The 23,379-nt window shown below is 55.4% G+C and overlaps 1 protein-coding gene across 3 annotated transcripts; it reads left to right on the top strand.

Annotated features, from left to right (window-relative positions):
• The first annotated feature begins 296 nt into the window (after nt 1-296).
• PLEKHO2 (pleckstrin homology domain containing O2) lies at nt 297-23,093 on the top strand. 3 transcript variants are annotated; one of them, XM_028100377.2, is made up of 7 exons: nt 311-405; nt 5,201-5,447; nt 6,534-6,683; nt 11,171-11,287; nt 16,047-16,128; nt 17,636-17,734; nt 20,082-23,093. In XM_028100377.2, exons 4-7 carry the CDS (start codon nt 11,211-11,213, stop codon nt 21,093-21,095), a joined length of 1,272 nt encoding a protein of 423 aa, XP_027956178.1. In that variant the 5' UTR covers nt 311-405; nt 5,201-5,447; nt 6,534-6,683; nt 11,171-11,210; the 3' UTR covers nt 21,096-23,093. The 3 variants fall into 3 exon arrangements, with proteins under 3 accessions (XP_027956177.1, XP_027956178.1, XP_027956179.1); XM_028100376.2 differs by lacking the exon at nt 5,201-5,447 and having other exon boundaries at nt 297-405; nt 16,047-16,151; XM_028100378.2 differs by lacking the exons at nt 311-405; nt 5,201-5,447; nt 6,534-6,683 and adding an exon at nt 6,693-7,259.
• The last annotated feature ends 286 nt before the right edge of the window (nt 23,094-23,379 follow it).

A 23,379-nucleotide genomic window follows, 5' to 3' on the forward strand; every position in this document is an offset into this window, starting at 1 on the left:
TCTGTCCCCTCCCAGTCCCTCTCCCTCAGCGGGTCGGGGAAACCTCTTTCCGCCCTGTCCCTCCCCCTTCCTCCGTTCCGGCTCCTCCGTCCAGTCCCCTAACTCAAGCCCGGCCCCGCCCAGGCTCCGCCCCCAGCCCCGGCCCCGCCCCTTCGTTTCCCGCCCGGACCCCGGACCTCCCAGCCCCGCTATTTCTTTCCCCCGGCCCCGCCCCTTGGCCCCCGGAAGCTTCTCCCCGCCCCCAACCCCGCCCCCCCGAAGTTTCTTGGGCCCCCGGCGGCCGGTGGGACAGAACGCAAAGAGCCGCCGCCCGGCCGGGTGTGGATGGAGGTGGTGGAGCCCGCGCGGCGCGCGGAGTGAGCGGTGGAGCGGCGGGACTTCAGCGGACTCGCGATGGAGGAGGAGGTGAGGGCCGGGCCAGGCGGGGGGCCGGGGCTGGGGTCTTGAGCCCCTCACTTTTGTTGGGGTCGCAGGCTCAGGCCCTTGGTCCAACCAGCCGCTCTCCCGCCGGACTGCCGACACCCAGTCGCTACCCCACCCCCATTCCCCCGGGCAGAGCCCAGGCCGATGGAGCAGGGGCTAGGGTTCCGCGTCCCGCACTTCGCAGACCCACCCTCCTTCGTTATCTCCTGTCTTCTCTCACCAACTGTGGGCATCGCGGTGGTTACTGTTCCCATTGGATTGACGGAGAGACTGAGGCTCTGGTCAGTTAACGACTCGCTGAAAGTGGCTTGGGTTACTGGGCTCGGACGCGGTTACCGTTGACACCCCGTGCTGGCCAGGTCTGATCCTGAGGAGGTAGACCGAGTGTGTGTGGGGGGAGTCTGTGTGTTTCGGAGTCCCTTTCTCAAGGAATCTTGAGGCCGTGACCGTGTCTGGTGGTGAAAACTGGAGAAGTTGCGTTTTTCTCCCCTCTATAAGGCCCTGGGATCCTCTTTCCCCTACGCTCTCTCTTGCTCCGGAGTCAGGCCCGCATAGGGGCTCATCCTGGCCCCTGCCTTGCCCACCTCCCTGGGAGGGCCAACTCCCTGGAGGAGCTGGGAGACTGGACCAGCAGTGCCCCTTGAGCTTCCCTCTTCTCCCTCAGGACCCTATTGGTCTGGAGTAGGGTCAGGCACTGGCCCCATCATGGAAGCACACAGTGAGCACTTAATGTATACCTGTGGAATGAATAAATTAGAGCCAGGATCTGCTGAGTCTCAAGGACTTTGCTTCTTGTCCCCTGAGGGAGGTCTCAGCTTTTGCCCCTCCCAGCCCAAGGGAAGGGGAGGTGTCTGTCGGGGTGGGTGGAGAGGAAAGAGGAAACCTTCACTGTTTGGGCAACCCTGGCCAGCTGGGGAGTCCTTGGTGTACCAGGCTGTCTGTGTCCCCATCAGTGTCCAGCTCCCTACTCCCCAGGGCCACTGTCTGTCAGGGTTCCCTCCAGGCCAGGCCCTGCATTTCTGTGGGATGGTAGATAAGTCACTTCCCCTCTCAGCCTGCATTTCCTCTTCTATAAAATATAGGGCTTGGCCTCCTCCCCAGATCTTGTGTGATTGTGTCCCCTTCTCTCAGAGTGGGTGGAAGTAGGGGGCAAAGTCAGGCCACTGATTTGCTGTGGTTTCTTGCTGACAGGGGTGGGTCTGCCCTCCCCCACTCTAGGCCCCTGCTGTGAGGGTTGGACTGTCTGGTTGTGGCCCCTCCCCTTCTCCCAGAGGATGTGGGACAGGATTACTCCATCTCCTGATCTGCTCTGGCCCCCAATTAAGGGAAGTTCTCCTGGGGCCTCCTGGGCTGATGGTTTGTCTCGTGGCCAGCCCATCCCAGCCCAGCCCTGCACTCCCTCTGGTTCTGAGTTTCTAGCATTGCCACTTAAACTGACTCCCATTTGCCAAGAGCTCCCCACATACCTGAGCCATCTAAGGTCTTGCCCACCTCCTCCCCACACAGCCAGGGCCTCCCTATCTCCTACCTCCCCTTAGGCATCCCTAATTCTTTTCCTCCCATTTCTTCTAATCACTTTAATGTAGGTCTCAGTGCCCATCTTTGTTTCTCTAAAACACCTCTTAGATCATAGTCACCTGCTCTGCCCCATGACCTCAGGCTGACCTCATCCCCTCACCTGGCTGTTTTTTAGCCCACCCCCGAGCTTAGAGCTTTCTCCCTGTGCCCCAGCTACCCTGGTGCCAAGCCCCCTCAGCTTCAGTGGCCTCCTCTGTGGAATAGCTTGGTAGTCCTCCTCAGTCTGAGGCTTAGTGAGGAAGTGCAGGTCTGGGCACTGGGCATTTGTCCACTTGAGTTCTCAGCGCCTCAGTTTCCCCATCCATAAAATGAGGGAGGTGGGCAATCCACAAATGTGATTGATATACATGCAAAAGCTTCGAAAGCTGCAAATATCGTGGGATATTGTTGCTGCCACTGGAGTAAGGTTAAAAACCCCAAACCTAGGCTTTCTTTCCTGTCTCTGCCCTGGGGTCCTGCCCCCCCACCCCCTCTTCCCTCTCATAGTCATGCCTTTCCCTGGCTCAGCCTCTAGGGGCTCCAGGCTGCCCATTTGCCCATATCCATCTAGACAGAGAGGCAGGGCACTGTCCTGTCCCAGTTCTGGTTTTGTGACCTTGAGCTAATCTCTTGCCCTTTCTGGGCTGTACTTTCTCATTCAATAGTGAGGGGTCTCAAAGACCTTACATGTCCTTCCTTCTCCTCTGGGTCAAGGTGTGTGTCTCTTTCCATTCTCACTCTCCTACTAAAACCTTAGCTTCTCCAAGGGCTTCCCAAACTAACCCCAAGCCCTTACCCCACCAGAGAGCTAGGGCTGAGGTTTCCCTCCGGGTAGGTCCTGTGTTCTCCCAAAAGGCTGGGGCGCTCGAAAGCAGGGGATACCCTCCCCACCTCCACACTGAAGACTCCCTGTGCGGGGTCTGTGTTGCCCTCATCAGATCGGAAGTTCCCTCCTGGCAGAGCCTGTGTGTGCTTCCTCTCTGGTTACCCCCATCCCAGCCTCTGACATGGTGGGTTCTTAGAAGAGTCTGGTCAACATATCATTGTGTTTAGTCCAAGGGCAAAGGTGATAAGCTCTCTGTGATGTAGGGTGCCATCAAGGTTTCTTTTGCTCGTCTCTGTCTATCATGGCCTGTGTTGTGGCTTTCCACCTGTTCCCTTCTGTGCACAGGGTTAGGATGACCTGGCATCTTTTTTTTTTCTTGAATGACCCAGAGATTCCCCCCACCTCAGGCAAAGGGGAGTCAGGCTGGTGCTCAGGGATGCCTCAGGAGCTGCTCACAGTGGGCAGGGAAGGGTCTGAGTGAGGATGGGTGGGAAGAGAGAGGGCGAAACAGGAAGAACAGTGGTCAGCTGGTCAATAAGAGGAGAGGAGGCCGAGAAACTGGGCTGAGCAAGACAAAACCTCCCCTGTGAGCCCTGCCAAGGGGAGGGGCCACTTACTAAAACTTACTGGGGCATAGCCAGGCCCCTCGGTAGGAGTGTCTGAGGGGCAGGGAATGGGGCAGAGTGGAGGGTGGTAGGCAAGCAGGACTCTGGCCTCCAGCCAGGCCTCCCTTTTGGGAGGCTGTTGCTGAGGCTGATTCCTGACAAGAAGACCCTTCCCTGGGCTTTGGTTCACGCCCCCTCCAGCCCCTCCATTGTCACTCCCCCCATCCCCAAAGTAACTTCTCTCCTCAATTCCATCCTGTTGCCACCCATCCCTGAAGGCCCTGGACTTGCTTCTTTAGCTCACTCAGTCATGGTGTTCACTGGGCACTGTTCTCTCTGCTATACCCCGACAGGACAGCGGTTAAGGCACAAGCTCCCAGTCTTGCCCCTCGGGAGCTTCCAGCTGACAGGAAGTTTTCACATATCAGATAGTGGGTGAGGCAGGCAGGGGAGGTCACAAAGGGAGAGAGGTTAGAAAGGGGTGTGCGATCCCATGGGGTGGTGCGTGGGCCGCTGAAAAGCAGGAGGCAAGCTTGGAGCTCTGCAGTGGGAGACGGGGCAGCAGCTTCACGTTCTGCAGTCCCTACTGCTTTGAGAGAGACCGAGAGTCTGCAGGCCGAGGAGGTGGCCAACAGCACTGTAGTTGCTGATGGAGGGGTGTGAAGTGTAGGATGGGGTTTCCCATCTCTCACTTCTCTTCTAGCCCTGGGCCCAGGCCAGCCTGTAGGGCTCACTGAGGGGGATGAGGCCCCTGCTGGTCGTGTAGCTAATGGGGGCTGAACACAGGGTCTCAGGTGCTGGGGGTGGTGCATGATCGGATGTGAAAGGGTTGAAGGGTGCTGAAGTCCCCTCTTTCCCTGGTCAGGGTGGCTCATAACTGGCCCATAGGCAAGTCTCCCACTTCCTCATTCCTCCATCCAGGAAGACCCTTTGGGACCATCTCACTTCCCCATTCTTCCTGCCTTCTACAAGTTAGGGAGAGGTGATGAGGGGCACCCCACATTCCTGGAGCTTCTGGGGGTACTGAAGCCCAGCAGCTAAGCCCAGAAAGGCCTTCTCCTAAATTCTGAACCAGGCCGGGGGCAAGGGTCCCTGAGAGCCAGAGGGAATGCCAGTGACAACAACAATGACAATGATAGCTACCAATTCCTAAGTTTAGGGTGTTCTAGGCACTGCTTTATATGCCGTATCTTTATTCAACATTTATTGAGCACCTCCTGTATGCCAGATGCTGTCTAGGCCCTGGGGATATTGCAGTAAACAAAGCAAAAATCCTTGCCCCCATGGAGTTAAAATCCTTGCAACCTCTGGTATGTCTCCATTTCTTAGATGAAGAAACTAAGGCTTAGAGAGATTAGAGTGGCTTGCCTCCGGTCTGTGTGACTTGGGCTTCAAAGCGGACTCTCAACCACAAGAGTGTGCAGTTCAGAGGGGCGGGGCCGCCAGGCTGGGGCTCCCCTGCCAGGATAGAGAGCAAGGAGGCAGTGCCCTGCCCAGCCCCTGACAGCTCACCACACTTTGCCCAGGCTTGTTCTTCCAAAGGCAGCTGTGGCCACAGGGTATCCCTGGGGAGAGGCGTGCTCCTTTTAACTGGGGCCCCTTTTTTGAACTTTATGTAAATTATAAAGTAGTCAAAATTAGTCGGTGCAATTTCCTTCTAGCATCCTCCAGATTTGACATGCTCTTGACCTCCCCTCTTCTACCCTCCCCTTCACTCTCACTGCTGTGGGCACCAGTCACTGAAGCAAAGTGGTTAGCAAATTGGTGTATTTTTATTTTCCTTTCACAGATATCTCTTGAGCATCCATTATGTGTAAAGGAACAGTGCTAGGTGCTGGGGACCAGAGGTAAATACGACCCCACCTGATAGGCATGTACCGACGACAGCCAGCTACCTAAGCAGATAATCGAGGCCACGAGATGTCAGCGGCTGTCCTAGAGGCTCCAGGGTGGCTGCCCATGTCCGAGAAGAGGACTCAAGTTTACCTCTTGTACCAGCCTGTGGTTGAAGGCAGAATCCTTGGAGCCCTTACCAGGTGGATGGCCACCCCCAAGCCCTGGCCTGTGGCGGTGCTAAGAGCAGAGGACCTCCTGCTTTGGGGCAGGAAACGGGCTGCAGAATGGGTTCTCTTGAAGGGCAGGGGTGGAGAGGCAGATGACCACCACCTGCCTGCTTCCTCCCATCCTTCTGCTCCTGCCTGAATGTCCTCTCCCCTGGGATGCCTTCCTGGGCCACCCAGACCTCAGCCAGGTCCCCCACTGTCCTCTCTCACTCCCCTCTTCTTCCCGCCCCCTTCACTGTTCCCTTCATAGTGTTTCATGCCTATTAATGTATTTGTGTCTGGTGTTTGTTCGGCTCCTCCTTCCCTGCATTGCCGGCTCTGTGAGGACAGAGATGCATTATTTTTATTCTTCCTTGCTTACTCTAGCACCCGTGACATTGTAGGTAGTCAGTGTAGCGTTTGTTGACCGGTTGAATGAATCCATGAGAGGCAGAGTGGTGATGCTGGAAGAACATGGGGTCAGGGACCTGGTTTGAATTCTGGGTTTGTCCCTTCTACTGTGTGACTCTGGCAAGTCATCTCCTCTCTGAGCTTCAGTTTGCCTGTACCCTGTGGATAACGATGCTACCACCTCAGAGAGTAGTTATATGCGTTAAGTGGGATGATGTGTGTAAAACATAATTTGGTGGCTCAGTATTGAGGGGCCTATTATTATTATTGTTGCTATTATTGTTGTTGCTACTGTTATTCCTGATTTTTTTTTTTTTAAGATTTTATTTATTTGAGAGAGGGAGCACGCATAAGCAGGGGGAGGGGCAGAGGGAGAGAGAGAAGCAGGCTCCCCACTGAGCAGGGAGCCCGACGCAGGGCTCGATCCCAGGACCCTGAGATCATGACCCGAGCCGAGGGCAGACGCTTAACCAACTGAGCCACCCAGTCACCCCTATTCCTGTTCTTTCTGACATTGGATTAAGGATATCTGCCTTGGGGGTTGTGGGGAAGCTCATGTGGGATGATATGAAGAGGTACCCAATAGAGGGACACATCCCTCGTGCAGCCATTGGACAGTGTGGCCCCATGGCAGCAGCCCTCATGGCATGTCCTGGTGCTATCTTACAGGGTGTGAAGGAAGGGGGCGAGAAACTTCGGGGAGCACGGAGGGCAGACAAGGCTGGCTGGATCAAGAAGAGCAGTGGTGGCCTCCTGGGGCTTTGGAAAGACCGGTATCTGCTTCTCTGCCAGGCCCAGCTGCTGGTCTACGAGAACGAGGTAAAGACGCACCTGGCCCTGTGGTTGGGGGTGCTGGGGGAGGAGGCAAAGGGATGGCAGCCCAGGCCAGCGGGAGAATCCCAGAACTGGCGCAGGAACACCTGCTCCACTCTTGACATGCTGTGTATCTGGATTTGGTTTGAGACCTGACTCCTTGGGCGAGTGCCTGATCTTCTCTGCGTCTTCGTGGTGTGGGGATGATACCTCTGGGTGCAAGTCTAGGACTCCTGGATGAGGGGCTCTTTGAAGTGTATGTGCACAGGGACGTGTGTGTCTCCTCAGTGTACACCTATACTGTAACTCCTTGTCATTAGGCCAGATGCCCTATCGGTGAATGTTCCAGAAAGCTAAAGCTTGTTCCATTCAGCAATGAGAATAGAAATATTTTGTGCTCATGCTTGTTTGGGGTTTTCCATATCTCTTGTATGAGGCTCGTTAGTAGTCCCATGAGAGTGTCATCGTGTCCCAAGAGGAAGATACTGAGGCCCTAGGGAGCCAATGACTGGTCGGCATCTCAGTGAATGGAGGAGTTGGGACCCAGACCAAATCCAGAGCTCTTTCTACCCATAGATTCTGGCAAGTAAACTCTCAAACTTATTTTTGGTGGAAATCCACTAAAATATGTTGAATATTCTCTACCTTCTTCAACAGAAGGCGTTGGGACTAAAAGTGAGTCTTTCCTTGGTGGCTCTGAGTCACCTCTTATCAGACTCTTCTATCCTGCCAGACTGTACTCTTCAGCTTTCCTTTTTGCTTTAACGTCAAGCGCCAGTTGCCACTTCTGCCGCCCGCGTGCCTCTCATAATCCTCGCAGCTGCCCACTTCAGGCTTGCGCCCCTTTTCATTTCAGCAGGCTAGGAACTTGGACAACCGAGGATGTTAAAATTGTGTGTTAAGTAAGAGCTGATAAAGCTCTGGGGGAAGATCTGAGGAGAAAAGGTGGCTTTTACTTGTAGCTGCCGTTTGTGTTCTGGGCTTGAGGCCACCAGAAGGCCCGTCCGTGGAAAATGGGCTCTCACTGCGTGCCTTTGACAGACGGAATACATGGGGCAGAGCTGGCCTGGAGGCAGAAGCAGAGGGATCCTGCCTGTTCCCCACCATCCTTTCTCAGCATCCCTCAGGTTATCTTGGCAAATTCCTAACTGTCCCAGGCCAAGAAAGGTTGGGCAACCAGATCTAACTGTTTAGAGGAACTGCCTTTGTGAAGCACCTTGCCTTTCTTTTTCTTTTTTTTTTTTTAAAGATTTTATTTATTTATTCATGAGAGACAGAGGAGGAGAGAGAGAGAGAGGGAGAAGCAGGCTCCCAAGGAGCAGGGAGCCCGATGTGGGACTCGATCCCAGGACCCTGGGATCATGACCTGAGCCGAAGGCAGACGCTTAACCATCTGAGCCACCCAGGCGCCCAACACCTTGCCTTTCTTGTCCGAGTCCCCAGGCTCATGGAGTTGGGGTGTCAGAGAAGAAGCTGGAGGGGAAGACAAGGGAATGAAATATGCAGACAGCCCCCCAGATGTTCCTTACTGCTGCTGTCACCAAATTAGGATGTGCTGTAGGGCAGCAGGGGGATATTTTTATAAATAAAGGCAGTTGTCACAGCTTTCTTTGGTCCCAGCTGCCATAGGAGTTGAATGACAAGCCCCCAAGCTGTCAGCCTGTCAGGCACTGCCAGACTTGTCCTGGGCGCTCTCTCCACATCTGGCCACAACTGGGAAGCAGGAAGGATTTCACATCCCATAAACATGAAACATCTAAATCAGGCTTTTAAAAAAAGTCACTATGAAAAACCTCCATGCAGTTTCAAGAACTTCGCACTTGGGGGGTAGGGAAGGTTGGCCCAGGAGCAGGAATTGAGAAATGCTTATGGGTTCAATTCCTCTTTCTGATGTCAGGAACTAGGCGAGTGCAAATGGCTCTTGGCTGTTTCTTTGCTGTCAGTGAGGCTGACATTCAAAAAATGCTGCCCCCACCCAGTGCCTGCTGGTTTATCCATTTTTTCTGAGCTGCAGAAGGGCCAGATGATTCAGCGTTTCGGGTGGAGAGGAGACCCAGGTCAGGCAACCCTGGGGAGAGCAGGGTGGTGGGGATGGACTGACTTTTTATTCCCAGACAGAGGAGAGTGTGTTTGGGCCAGTAGTTGTCCAGTTGAGGGAGGCCTGCGCACATGGGGCAGGTGAGCTGCTCTCTCTGGGACCAGGCATCCTTCCCCAGGCAGCTTCCTTTCTCTGGTTGCAGGTAGGAGGGGACCTTCTGGAGTCTCACCCTGGGTCAGGCATTCAGTCCAGCAAACTAGTCCTACGTGTGTCCCTCTTGAGGGCTGCCTTTTGGTAGGGCACTGTAGGGGGAACCAGACACGCAGCACAGGGTAGAGAGAGATGCCCAGCAGGGAGTCAGGTCTGTTCTTCCCCGTGGCAGGGTGCCCTTAGCACCTTGTACAGTGCGTGTGCCTGGCAGGTGCTCTGTGGATGGGGGACCTCAGAGGAGCGAGAAAGCACCAAGGCTCAGGCTTGGGGGTGTGGCAGGGGAGCTTTTTGGAGCAGGTGGGTCTTACTAGCCCTTGTGTGGAGTGGAGGAACTTGGAAAGATTGGAGACTAGGGGTTGGAAAGAGATGCTTGGAAAAGACATTTTAACTGAACCTGGATGGGAAAGATCAGGCCACTCTCGCCATCTTTCCCCTGACAGCCCAAACAGAGCAGGTCAGTGGTTACTGCCCTTCGCTATACAGTCATCTCCTTTGAAAAATACAGACGCCTGGGCTCCATCCCCCGGAGGTCCTGATGAAACTGGTCTGAGATGTTGCCTGGGCATTGGGGTTTTTAAAACTCCCAGGTGCTATCATGGCTGAGAAGCTCTGGTGGTAGAGCAGAGGTTTTCAAACTTTTGCATACATCAGAATCAACTGAAGTGCTTGTTAATCGTCAAACTGTTAGGCCCATTCCCCTATGGTTATGATTCAGTGGGGATGGGATCTGAGAACTTGCATTTCTAACAAGTTCTCAGGTGATGTTGCTGCTGCTGGCCCAGGTACCACACTTGGAGGACCACTGAGACAGAGTGTGACCTGTTGCTAAGGCATTGATCACCAAGCCTCTGACTGTGGCTGAAAGGAGTGTGGTGTGCTAGAAAGAGCTCTGGCCTAGGAGGCAGGAAGTGGCTTTGCATTTGGCCCTGCCCCTTACATTTGTGTCTGTGCCCCTTGGGCAGATCTGTTCGCCTCCAGGCCTCATTCTCTTCCTGTATACTGTGAGGCAAATACTGGGGCTCTAAGCTTGATTCAGGATGATTTAGAGGCTCAGGAGAATCAGAGAAGCAAAAGTGCTTGCTAAGTGTCAAGGGTTCTTAACATATGCGGATTATCATGGAGGGAAATCAGGGCATTTCCTCTGCAAACATTGAATCACTGCCTCTCAGATATTCCACCAAAAACTGCAGAGCACCTAGGCGGTCCCTGGTGGGGGCTCTTGCTGGCTCTCTGAGTGAGGTCTAAGAGCAAGCATGTCCTTAACTTGTTGGCCAGCCTCTAGGGCAGCTCTCCCCTCCAACACCCACCCCCAGGCCTTGCTTTTTCGACCCTGGATGCTCAAGGGTGAGAATGCAGCACACTGAGAAGTTGTTCCAGCTGGGTCTCCCCTGGAAGAGGAAGGAATTGACCACTCCTGAGTGGGGACCTTGTCCCAGGCAGCTTGCTGGAAAGGCACCTGGTGGGTAGAGCCCACATGGAGAAAATAATCCAGTGCCAGGGCTGGTGGGCAGGAAGGCAGCCCAGCCAGTGTCCAGGGGTGGCCTAGAAAAGGCTGGCCTCTGTCTTCTTAGTGACGAGGCCTCAGGGTAGCAGGTTGGTGGGGGGATTGCTTTCGAAGGAACTCTTGCCCTCTCCATTGTGCAGGCCATGGAAAGTGGCCTTTCCACCTAGCCAGGGGTCAGCGGAGGAAGATGCCAAGTGGGGAAGTCAGTTCAGGATCATTGTGGTAAAGGTAGGGCATGCAGCCCAAATGTGCCTAGTTCACACTTCCCTCTGTGGCTCTGCCTGGAAGACCTTTTCTTTTCTTTTTTTTTTTTTCCTCATTTTGTGACATCCTGCTCCCTCTTCTAGACTACCTCTTCCACAAATCTCTGAGCAGGCTCTGGGCCTGCATGGACCCTCAGGTACCCTTTCCTAAGTCTCTCCAGCTTCCACTGTTTCCTCCTTTGGCCTTAGGCATTTGAGTCGGCCCTGCTACCCACCTCTGGGCTGGGTGCCCCATTTCTCATGTGGATGCTGAGCCTTGAAGGCATCCTTCCTTCCAATCAGCATGGACTGAACACTATCTACTTGCTGGGGTCCGAATACCACATCTTGGTGATTGATTGGCAGCCGAAGGATGCCTTCTGACCGAGTGATGCCCTCAGTGACTGAGATCAGGGTCTGAGGTGGGGGACCTGGGTGTTTGAGGATCTGGATGTGTCTGGCTCTCACCAATTCATGTCCCCTCTATCTCCCTCCCCAGGACGAGCAGAAGTGTGTAGAGATAGTGGAGCTGGGCAGCTATGAGAAGTGCCAGGACCTTCGTGCCCTCCTCAAGCGGAAACACCGATTTATCCTACAGCGATCCCCAGGGAACAAGGTAGGGCTATGCCCACTGCTGCCTGACCTCCCTCCGGACCTGGGTTGGTTTGGGAAGATCACCCTTGGAAGGCTCTCAAAGGCAGGCTGGGCCCCTGGATATAGCCTCTGGAGGGTCTCTGGCGTGTGGCTGAGGCTCAGACCCAGGGGCTGCCACAGGTTGGACCTTTTACTCATTTTGGCCTGGAGTCTCCCCAGCCCCTGGTTGATGCATTTAAGGCTCTGCTGAGAGGTCTGGTCCCCTCCCCGCTTCCAGGCTCCTGGGGCCTCCTTCCCAGGCTGTAGTTAGAGGTGGGGTCCTTGGCCTGCCCCCACACCCTGGACACATGAGGCACAGGGCTGAGACAGAAAAGCTGGGAATGAGGCCTTCCGCTCACCAGGCCTGCAGTACCCTGATGTTGTCTGGGGCGGAGGAGAGGCTGTGACCTCCACTTCATCTCAGGCCTTTGTGGGTGGGCCACCCCTCCTGCCTCCATCCTGGACTCAGTGCTCAGAGACCTGCAGCCCCCTACCTTTCCTCCCTTTGCACTTTCCCTTTCTTGGCTGAAGCTGGAGAAGGTCTCTTGCCCGGGAGGTTCTTCCCCTGGGACATGCCGCGTGTGCAGATGGATGTTTGCTGTTTATACCACATTTCTCTGGTGGGTGTTGATGCATGGTATAGTTTCACAGATGTCAGGAGGGAGTTCAGATTTGAGGCTGGCGTGTACAGCACCTCTCCAGCTCGCGCCCATCTGCAGCTGGGCCACGCCTCACCCCAACCCCTGCACGTCATGCGGAGCCTCTCAGAGTGAGGCTGAGTCACAGAGGCTGGGGGTTGGGGAGCATCTGGTCTAGGCCTGCTGGAGGCCATTCTGTTCTCCCCCAGCTTTAAGGGCCAGGAGCCTAAATCCTCTGATCCCCAGGGCTCTGGGCTGTGGAGGAGGCTGTGATGTGTAACTCACTGACCCTTTGTCCAACTCTGCAGTGGGTGGGGCACGGAGGCAACTGTGGAACTCTGGGAATTGAGGGATGAGTCCAGGTTTATGGTGCTGTGACAGTTCATGCGGCCAGACCCAGGTTTCACTTGACATCTGCTGCTTAGGGCTCTTAGGAAGAGGAGAGCCATATTCTGGTCTTTCAGTCCCGTCAGCCCCCTCCCTGTTCTGGAGACCTACTTTTCTCTCTGAGCAGTCATTGTCGTGTGTGTGTGAATGAGTGACATGCAAAGCACATTGTGTGTGGAGGTCTGGCACATGTGTGTATGTACCTCTTTATATGCAGGTGAGTGTTCACTTGACCATGGGTCTGTCTGGGGCTTTGTGTGTCTCTGAGTGAGCTTATGTGGATGTGGGGGGATAGGGCCATGCTTCTCTGTCCTCTGCCAGTGCTGTTCTGTGGGCCTTTCCCTAGCTCTGACAATCAGCTGATGGTGTGCTTAGGCGGGTCGGGCCCAGCTCAGGGTGGGCCATCACCTTCAGAGAGGCCTGTTTGTGCAGCTGCATTCTTAGCTGCTTTGGCCAACACCCTCTCTTCCATCCCCCAGTCCGGCCAAGAGTTCAGGTTGGCTCTGGGTGACTCTGGGAACAGGATGGTAAGTCGGGGAGATGGGGCTACGGAGCAAGTATTGGGGGCTGCGGGATGGTGGGAGGACAGCACATCCGGTTCCACTCCCCCTGACTCTCACCACCTGAGGAACTCATACAGAGAGCGGGGCTCTCCGGAAGTCAGATAGTGAGCTGCCCGGAGCACCATGTCCCTCTCGTCCTCTCACCCTCCTTTCTTATCGCCCTGGGTGTTCCCCATCCTCAGTGAGGCCGCCAGCCGGCCAGGAGGTCACATGACCCTGGCTGTCTGGTCCCGAGGCCGCCTTTTCCCCCCGCTCTAATCAAATAAACAAAGACTCCAGTGTCTTGCATGTCCCTCTCCCCCTGCCTCCCATCCCCACGCCCTTGCCATGAGGTCACAGGCGGACACTGCCAGGAAGCAGGGTGGCCTAGCTGGGCCTTGCTGCCCTGCTGGTCGCGGCCAGCTTGGCCCGTTCCTCTTTCCTGCTGCCTCTCTCCCCCTCCCACTTTTTTCCTCCCTGCCATTTTGTTCTCCCTGCTTTCCCAGGTCATGTGGGCCTCTTCTGTGGCCAGGCCTGGTAGCTGTGAAACTCCTAGCAGTGCCTGTGCCCCTGGGGCTTCTTGGAAGGGCTCGAGAGGGATCTGTGCGGCCTGTGGCTCTTCAGGACACAGGGCCAGGAGTGGGGCAAGAGGAACAACTTCTTGGTATTCTACTTGTCCCCATTCTGGTCCCCCTTGCAGGATGCCTGGCTCATTCAGCCAGGATAACAAGGCTGCTTAGAGTGCGACTGGGTCCCATTTAACCATGTATTTGCTCTCCCAGGGGATCCCTTTGGCTAGTATGTAGGTCTTCCTGAGGCCTTCTCCCTCACAGGGAGCAGAAGAGAACGGAGGTTCCGTTCTCTTCCAACCCCCGAGCCTGCCTCAGGCGGGCTGGCCTGTGGGGAAGGACTGCAGCTTGGGTTGGGCACAGTGGTTCTGATCTTGTCCCATTGAGGCCCTGAGTAGTGAACAGGCCTGTGCATTGTGGACTGGTGGGACTCGAACTCTTTTAGCTTGACTCCCAGGCCAGTGCTCTTTCTCTGCCCTGCTCTTGCTCATCTGCGGCTGAGTTCAAGTATATGCCTCTGCAGCTCCCCGGCATGCTAAATCCTGCACTAAGCAGGGGCCCCACCACCTCGGGGACTGCGAGAGGGAGCAGCAGCTGGGCTCCAAGGGGCTGGACCTGGGCCGCCTTTCTGGCAGCCCCTGTCACAGGGTTGGGTGGGCCCTTGCAGAGCCTGGATGTAGCCGCTGTCCCTCCCTGAGCCCCCTGCAGCCCTGATGGCTGGGCTAAGAGGCAGTTGCCAAGGTGCCCTGGGGTTTCTGACTTAACTGCAGATCTGCTGCCAGGATTGAATTTACCCTGGTCATGCAAATGAGCATTTGGCTGTGCCTGGCATGGGGAGGTGGGTGGGACCCAGGGCTCTGTATGAGGAGAAGGAGGCGGCAGCCAGGAGGAAGTTATATAACGAGGATGCTGCAGGGGCCAGGCGGACTGTGGTGTTACATAACGTAGAGGGTGGCGGGAGGGAAGGCGCTAACACCAGGGTGGGGGATGGGCAGGCTGGCGACCCGCCTGCCCAAGAACTGGGGCATCTTGAGGTCAGAGTGGGCAGTGGCCCAAAATGGGGCAAGGGAAGGAACTGTGGGCCGGTTCATTCATTTATTGGCTCATTCATTCAATAACTGTGTACTGAATACCTACTGTGTGCGGGGCCCCGGCTTTAGTCATGTTTAATTCCCTCAGCATTGCTTTGGGGTAGGCATGATCCCTTTATCCAGGTGAGGAAACTGGGACTGTTTTGTCAGAAGGAAGGCAGTGGTGATAATTCCTGTTACTGAGCACTCACTCTGTGCCCAGCTCCAGATTCAACACTTTAGATACATATTTGATCTACACAGCTCTGTGAGGCAGGCTGTGGCGGTCTTGACCTTTTACAGATGAGGGAACTGAGACTCAAGGTCAGCCAGCTGTAAGAGGTGTTCTGTCCAATTTAGAGGCCCTACTGCTATGATATCCACTGTGCAAAATGGCCCCTCAGTTTGTGTGGCCTTGCTACTTCTACCATTTCCTGTCTGACCTTGGAGCCTGACAGGGAGGGGTGTCTCTAAGCTGCCCTCTAATTCTTTTTTTTTTTTTTCAAGATTTAAATTTTTATTTTTACGTAATCTCTACACCCAACGTGGGGCTCAGACTCACAACCCTGAGGGACACCTGGGTGGCTCAGTAGGATAAGCGTCTGCCTTCGGCTCAGGTCATGATCCCAGTGTCCTGGGATCGAGTCCTGCATCGGGCTCCCTGCTCTGCAGGGAGCCTGCCTCCCCCTCTGCATGCCACTCCCCCTGCTTGTGTGCGCTCACTCTCTGTCTCTCTCTCTGACAAATAAATAAAATCTTAAAAACAAACAAACAAAAAAACACCTCACAACCCTGAGATCAAGAGTCTTATGCTCCACCCACTGAGCCAGCCAGGGGCCCCTCTCTGATTCTCATGTATGAGCTGGGAGCTCCTGCCTGAGATGAGAGGGACCCCTGGGGTGGGGTGGGCTGTAGAATCAGGAGTCTTGGGATTACTTTAGGTCACCTTGGCCAAGTCCCATCCCATCTGTGAGCCTCTGTTTCCTCATCTGTACGATGAGGGGGTTGGAATTGACTCCCAGGGCCCTTTCTCATGTATGGTCTATGATTCAAGGCCAGAAAGGGGACCCTAGGACTTTTTCACTTGGCCAGCGCTGAGTGGGGGCCCCTGGGGAGCTGCATGTGGCCCTAGTTCCAGGGGGTCTTCACCGATGGACAGCTGTCACACCTGTCACCTCTGTCACTGTACTCAGCCTGGTGTGGATGTATACTGGGATAACTCCTACTTTATGGAGAAAACAGGCAGCTGGTCTGGGGAAGCCAAATGGAGTAAGACCAGATCTTGGCTCTTACCACAGGGCAAGGTGGATTCTAATCCAGATCTCTGGCCGCATCATGCTGAGAGCCAGCCCCTTCTCTGCTGGATCTGTCTCCTCCCCTCCCCCGAAGCCCCGTGTCAGATCTGTTGTGGGGGTCATTTCAGTTTGCTCCCAGCCAGCTGTGCCAGGGCAGACTTTGGGATTTGGGATGGGAAGCTTCCTTAAGACCCCAAATGTGAATTCTGTTAAACATCCACCTTATCCATGTCCCCTGCAGGTCAGCGACATCAAGTTTCAAGCAACCAGTGGAGAGGAGAAGGAATCCTGGATCAAAGCCCTCAATGAAGGGATCAACCGAGGCAAGAACAAGGCTTTCGATGAGGTGTGATGCAGTCCTGTGAATGGATCTGTGTCCCCTTTCCCACCATGTGTGATCTCAGAGAGGATCCCCTGCCCCACCTCAGACAATCCCTTGATTATGTCACTGCTACAAACACTGGGACATCTACTATTGTTAGTAATATTCACAGCAACCCTCAGAGTAGGTGGTAGTGTATCCATTTTAAGGATGAAGAAACTGAGGTGTCAGTAAAGTAATTTGTTTTAAATTAAAAAGTGAGTAAGTGATAGAGTAGAATTTAACTAGTGGCAGCCATGCAGCCTTTCCAACCCAGCCTCAGCTGAAAACAGCCGGTGGGCCCAGGCCGGAGAGGTCTGGGGGTGCCGAGCTAAGAGCTTTCAGTCGAGTCCAGGCCAGGCTGGCTCTGGCCTTGGGCCTCCCCATCTGTCGGCAATGACCAGCCGGCCCCCTGTACTATATAGTATGATCTGTGGCAACAATGGCTGTGATCAGGCTTGCAGTAGGCAGGGTATCCCATGGGCCCAGATCTCCTAGGGAGGATTTATCTTTGACATCATGGATTCATAGCTATTTGGGTTAAAATGGACCTGGGGGCCACCTAAACTGACCCCTTGGATTGCAGAAGACTAAGACCTGAGGGAAGGAATCTTCCCAAGTAAGTCCCTCTTAACACCCAGGTCTCTTGACTCACAGCCGTGACTCCTATGTCATGTTTTATGAGACTTGCGTTATGCTCAGCCCTTTACTAGCTGGAGAAAATATCCCCATTTCATGGGTGAGGGGTGATGGGACATATCAGGGGTGTTGGAGGCCACAGAAATGTGGGCTGCTGTCAGCCCACAGTCTTGGTGGAGCAGTCAGGAACAGGGACTGTTGAACCTCGCCCCTGCCCCCATCGAGGGTGGGTCTGACCTTGAGCCTGACCTGAGGGTTAAAGAGTCTTAGCTACATTCCCCATCAAGGACAGGCTGCACTGTGGTTCAGAGTCTTATTTACTTTGGCTTCCCAGGTACTCCATCTTTCCTTACCATCAGAGAGGATATGCTCTCCTCTAGACACCCTGGCCCAAAGGGGCAGAGGCCCTGCTCTTTTTTCTTTTCCAAGGGATCTAGGAGAGTGACTGGGGCCATCTTCTGGAAGCCAGGCACCAGGGGATCATGGGCTGCCTTCTCCCTGCTCCCCTAGCTAAGCATAACAGCAGCCTCAGGGCTGCTTGTATATATTTGCAGTAGACTGAAGGATGAGGGCTGATAGCCCATATCCAGGCAGGAAAACTGAGGCAGAGAGGGAGAGCCTCTGACTGCCAAGAGATGACAAAGGCAGTGTAGGGACAGGAAGAAAAGCAGAAGTCCAGACACAGGGAGATGCCTCAAAGAGAGGGCCAGTGGTAGGGCCCTGCCCCTTTACAGGGAAGATGTAGGTATAGACCCTGCCTTTGAGTCGGGTTAATGCCTGGGCATTTCTTCCTCTCCCTGGTGGGCACTGACCTTGTTCCTTCTTCCCAGGTGAAAGTGGACAAGAGCTGTGCCCTGGAGCATGTGACACGGGACCGGGTGCGTGGGGGCCAGCGGCGCCGGCCACCTACAAGAGTACACCTGAAGGAGGTAAGACTTTGCCCCCGGCTTAGACAGGTAGGAGGTCATTTGAGCCTGGGATCCCAGCTCCTTAGGGTGGCAGCCAAGCTTGGGGCCATCTTTTTCCTGAGGACTCTTGGAGTTGGGGCTTCCTGAGTGGTATGCAGCGTGTCTGTGTGTGGAAGCTTATGTGTTATATGTGCTCGTTGGCGGCGGGGTGGTGGTGGTGGTGATATGCCTGCTTTGCTTGTTGAGTCTGCACACTGGCCTTATCCAGAGTTGGTACCTGAGGGAAACTGAGACCCTGGGGCTAGTCCCTGCGTCTCAGAGCTCAGCTTCCACCTAGAGAAAAGACCTGTCCGCAGACTGCTCCAAGCAGAGTTGTGTCTAACTTCTGTACAGAGGAGGGCTCTGAGAGGCCAGGCAGGAGAGACCGTGGAGGGCCCACTGGCATTTGAACCAACACTTGAAGGATGGGAAGGGTTTCAGTTGGCAGACTTGATGTGAGGGAGGCCCTGGCCGAGGGAATGATTTGAGCTGAGGCAGGAGAGTTTGGAGTGTACCAAGTCCCTTTGATGGGGAGATGAGTCTAGGAAGGTTTGTTGATGGGAGGAAATTGTGGAGGCCTTGATTGTTGGAGCTGGTAACAATGCATGGGAGGGTGTGTTCCAGAGGTCAGTTGAGGCCCAGGGTATGGTGGGTTGGGTTAAGGGAGGGAAAGGCAAGGAGCTAAGAAGAGGGAGGAGGTGGGCCCTCCAGGCTCCAGGAGGGGATGAAAAGCGAGGGCACAATGGGAGAGCCATCTGGGCTTGCCACTGAATATGGTGCTAGGGGAAGCCTTCCCAGACAGAGGGGAGGGTGGTGCAGAGGTAGACCCAAGCCTGCCAACTGGGTGAATGGAGGCCCTGGGGACAGGGAATTTGGGAGAAGTTATGGGCAAGGTGAGGAGTAAGGGAGGAGCCCTTTTTCACACCAGTGTTGCTGATGGGGGTGGATGTTGGGGGGAAAGATTTTGGAGGCTAGGAAAGAATCTTAGCAAATGCTACATTTGGGGTGTGGGGGCCGGGCAGTAGAGAGCCAAGGAAGAGGAAGCCAGAGAGGCAAATGGCACATCTGGAGAGAGAGAAGGGCACAGGATGTGGGGGTTATCAGCCAGGTTGGCAGCCACAAGTCACAAAGGCAGGACTGGGGAAAGGGGCAGGTGGTGACATTTACTGCATAAATTTTCTCAGAGAAGGAGTTGGCTTAGGTTTGTCAAGGGGTACAGAGCTGGGGTCGCCAGAGGGAAGGGGACCATGGTAGGGAAGAGAGAGAAGAGAAGGGGCCAGGGTCATTGGAGAGTTTGTTTTTTGAAATGAGACAGCCTGTTCATGCCTGTCAGCTGAGGGAATAAAGCCTGCAGAAGGAAAGACTGACGTAGCCAGAGAGAAAGGGAATGCTTGAGGGGAGGGTTAGGTGTTGGGGGAGGGCTGGCCTTGGAGGGAGAGACCCTCTGAGAAGAATTCAGGGAGGGACTCATGTCCCAGTGACTGAGTGAGCGTATGCGTTGGCCAGATACCTGTGTGCATGGTAAAAGGGAGTGGGGGTCCCAGCCAATACCCCTACCATGAGGGACCTTGGGAGAGGCCTCCTGCCCAGCCCTGCTCCAGGGCCTCTGAGGCTCCCTGGGAGGGTCTCCATCACTATGGGGCTGCTGGGTATTCCTGTGGGTCCCTAGGGCCAGGTGGGGGGGCAGCTGCCTACTTGGTACAGCTGTCCTCCTCTGGCGGTCAGCTGTGGTCTGGGGCCACATCTGATGGCATGAGGAGAGGAGGCACTGGCTGCTGAGCAGCTGGGCAGGCAAAGGCCACAGAGATCTGGGCTGGAGGGCTGGGTGTGAGGCTGGCACATCAGATAGCAGTCTCCAAGGAGGGGAAGCAGAAGTGAGTGGGCTCGAGACAACTCGGGAGACCATGCTTGAGTCCTGGTCTCATTGCCCCCCTGAGTGGGTGGTTGCACAGATGGGATCCTCCCAAGGCCAGACAGCCAGAAAGGGGTCGGAAACAGGGCTGGAACCATGTCCTCTGCTGCCCAGGCCAGCATAGGTGCCACTAAAAAGCAGTCTCTTTCACAGGCTGGGGAGCACCAAGAGGACTAGGCTCTGACTTCCTGGCCTGTGATTCCAAAACAGGGAGTTCTGTGGGAGTAAGGGAGAGGAGAGGATTCATCAGAGTATCACTTTAGCTTCTAATCACGTGGCCTTGGAAGCCAGGGCAGAGAGTGGAGGGCTGGGGGCCTGGACAACCTGGATGGGAAGGCTTGTATACCCTTATGGGTGGGCACATCTGACCCAAATGCCAGTCATCCAAGATGATGCCCATATACTGTCCCCTACCAGGTAGCCAACGCAGCTTCTGATGGGCTTTCGCGCCTCGACCTCGAAGTTCCAGATAGTGGGCCACCGGTGTTTGCCCCCAGCAATGATGTCAGTGCAACCCAGCCCCGGGAGACACTCAAGCCCCCTATGCCTCCTACCAAGCCTTCCCCAGCGCCTGAGACGACCAGCCTTGGTGACAGCGTGGAGACCTCTGCCGGGGAGGGAGCCCCAGCCCCTATCTCAGCAAGGTCTGAGTCCCACCCTGGGAGCCAAGAGGACTCAGAGACTCCAGTACAGGAGGACAGTGGCTCTGAGCAGCCCTCCAACAGGGTCCTGCCTGACAAACTGAAAGTGAGCTGGGAGAACGCCAACCCCAAGGATCCCCCTGACTTTGAGAGTACAGAACTCCAGGTGCCCCGCTCTGAGACTCCTGAGGCTCTGCCCAAGGAGGGTGGGAAGCCCCCTACACCCCCACCCAAGATCTTATCAGAGAAACTGAGAGCCTCCATGAGTGGGATGGGGGCTTCTGGGCCAGCCCAGAGTCATGAGACCTCTGAGATCTCTGCCCCAGATCCAGCAGAGATCTCAGTGAATGGCATGGATGACAGTCCCGAGCCCATCCAGCCACCCCAGGCCTCGGGCATCTCAGAAACTCCCCCAGAGGATGCAACAACATCCACAGCACTGCCCCCCTGGGACCTGCCATCTCATTTCCATCCCCGCTGCTCCTCCCTGGGGGACCTGCTTGGGGAAGGCCCCCGGCGTCCACGGCAGCCTGGAGAACGGCTGTATCGGGCCCAGCTGGAGGTGAAGGTGGCCTCAGAACAGACGGAGAAACTGTTGAACAAGGTGCTGGACAGTGAGCCGGCCCCCGTAAGTGCTGAGACACTGCTCAGTCAGGCTGTGGAGCAGCTGAGGCAGGCCACCCAAGTCCTACAGGAAATCAGAGGTCTGGAAGAGCTGAGCCAGGAATCACCTGGGCTACAGGAGAAGCGGAAGGAGCTGGTGACCCTCTACAGGAGAAGTGCACCCTAGGGCCTGCCGGGCCAGGGCACTGTCCCTCCTAGCCCGCCCCGTCCATCATTGCCCAATCCTGCCAAGAAACATGCTTCTGCTCAGGCTGCAGAAGGGCCATCAGGCATGTTGGGAGTATGGCCAGGACCTGCAGAGATTCCTGGCATCCTTTCTGCCCTGCCCTGGCCAGTGGGGCCAGGTGCCATCCAGGGCCACTATTTGGCTATCTGGCCCAGGCTCTGGGTTCTGGACTTGGGCTGGGAGCACACACTTGGTTGCTTGCATGGTTATTCCGAACTGCCCCAGGGCTTTAGCATGGCACTTGGGGTTTCTGGGGGTGACATCATCTCTGCTTCCCACCCCCAGTAGTTTACATTCCTGACTTCTGAATAGAGCACAGCTGAGCCCCCTGCCCCTGCAGCTCCCACGTCCAGATGTTCCCGGGCAGAGAGCCTTATGGCAGAGGCAGCTCCGAGCCATAACCAACCCTCCCCACCCACCTACTGCAAGTAGCTGCCAAGGCCTTGGGTCTAAGCTCTAGATTGTTCCCTTAGCTGAGTGAGACCTGGAATCCAGCTAGGGCCTGTGCAGGCAGGTGGGAGGCAGCTGTGTGAGAAAGCCATTGGACATGTGGCTCCTCTCTGGGCCTGTTTCCTATTCTGCAGGCCTTCCCCTCTGGTGAGCTGTGATTGGAGGACTCCAGGTTGGAGGAGGAACGCAAAGGGTCTCCTAGTCTAGTCTCTACCCCTGGACCAGCCTGTGTCCAGCCTTGCACATTTCCTGTAGGGGTGAGCCCGAGAATGGCTCTGATATCAACATCAGAAAATCCTGTATATACTTCATTATAAATCAACCTTCAGAAGAGAAGCCACCTCAACTTCTGTGCCTCCCCAGATGGGATTTATATCTGGGTCTCTGGTTCCTCCTCAGCCCAAACAAATCCAATATCCCAATCATTTGTTTGAATGCCAGTGGGGGTATGTTGGGCCTGAAATAACTTCCCTTTTCCTTGTTCCCCCCCACCCCCCCACCCCACTGGCTCAGGCCCCAGAGGGAGTGCTCCTCTGAACTTCCTCGTGGAAGGGGCATTTTCTTCTGTCCCTTTCCTGGTCCATGCTTGCAGCCTGGGCCTCTCCCTCTCCGTCCCCTCCCCCTCCCCCAATCCCCCCACAGTTGTCCCTGGCTCTGGGAACACATCCAGTCTCCGTCTAGGTGCAGAGCCCCCTGAGGGCCACAGCCACTCTCCCTGGGGCCTGCAGGAATGGGAGCAGCTTCTGGCAGGTCTGCTCAGGGGGTTTCTGCATGTGCACTTTCATTTACTGAACGAGGAGAAAGGGTCGCAGCTGCGTGCCCTGGCCTTTCTGTCCACTGCCCCATCACCAGTCGTGCCCACTGAGACCTGCCAGTGCAGGTCAATGTCTTCTTTACTTCTACTTTATTCTTGAGGGTAGTGGCCAGGGATCAAGAGGGGCAGATGTCTACTCTGCAGCCTGTCCCGGGCAGGGTGGAGGTGAACAGCAATGTCCTGACTCATGAGCCCCCACTGGCCTCCTCAAACTACACTCCGTGGACAAAACTCGGTTCCCGTGCCACAGTCTGCCTGTCCGTCTGCCTTCAGTGTGAGAGCAAGGTCCTCATCGGGTGCCCACGTCATATGGCCGCCTGCAGTTTTCTCTTGGGGAACAGCTTTCCCCCACCAGCAGCCTGGGCTGGCTGGGGCTTTAGCCAAGTCACCTGTTTCCAGGGACTAGAGCCTCAGTTTCCTCCTCTGATAAATGACCAGATTGAGCAAGTAGCTCTGGGGCCATCTCAGTGACCTAATGCCATTGGTCCCTCTGGGGTCCCCATGCCATGGTGGCCTGGGCCCCAAGGGAGAAAAGCTAGCTTCAACGGGAGGGGTAGAAGGATGGGGAATATGCAGGGGATGCCTTGCCTGCCTCCTTGAGGAGGATGGCATTCCATGTCTTCTGTCATGAAGCGCCTTTCTTGAAGTTTGGCAATAAATCCCTTTTTATGGAACTTTTCTGCCGCAAGCCTGTTTGTTGGTGTGGGGACGAGCCGCAGGGCTGGCCTCAAGGAAGCAGAGGGTAGGCCGTCGTTGGTCAGTGGCATCACTGGTCCTTCAAGCTTCATTCTAGGGCTCCCCTCCCATAGGCTGGGCCCCATCTTTGCTAAACTCAGCTAGGTCCTCCAGTTTTACCCCCTCCCCACCCCCGCCTACACTGTTTCTACAGGCTGGGAGCTAAGTGTCATAAGGAACAACGCTTTTCAATTTTTAGAGACGATTTGGAAATGATTTCAAACA

This window comes from Eumetopias jubatus, unplaced genomic scaffold (genome assembly GCF_037043125.1).
Source record: "Eumetopias jubatus isolate StellerSeaLion01/CBP00866 unplaced genomic scaffold, mEumJub1_p1.0 scaffold_7, whole genome shotgun sequence".
NCBI classification, from domain to species: Eukaryota; Metazoa; Chordata; class Mammalia; order Carnivora; family Otariidae; genus Eumetopias; species Eumetopias jubatus.

What these genes read in the sequence shown, in the direction of transcription:
- PLEKHO2 (XM_028100376.2), top strand. An exon ending in AGCGATCCCCAGGGAACAAG is followed by an intron (nt 11,288 to 16,046) that starts GTAGGGCTATGC and finishes TGTCCCCTGCAG; the next exon opens with GTCAGCGACATCAAGTTTCA. An exon ending in CAAGAGTACACCTGAAGGAG is followed by an intron (nt 17,735 to 20,081) that starts GTAAGACTTTGC and finishes GTCCCCTACCAG; the next exon opens with GTAGCCAACGCAGCTTCTGA.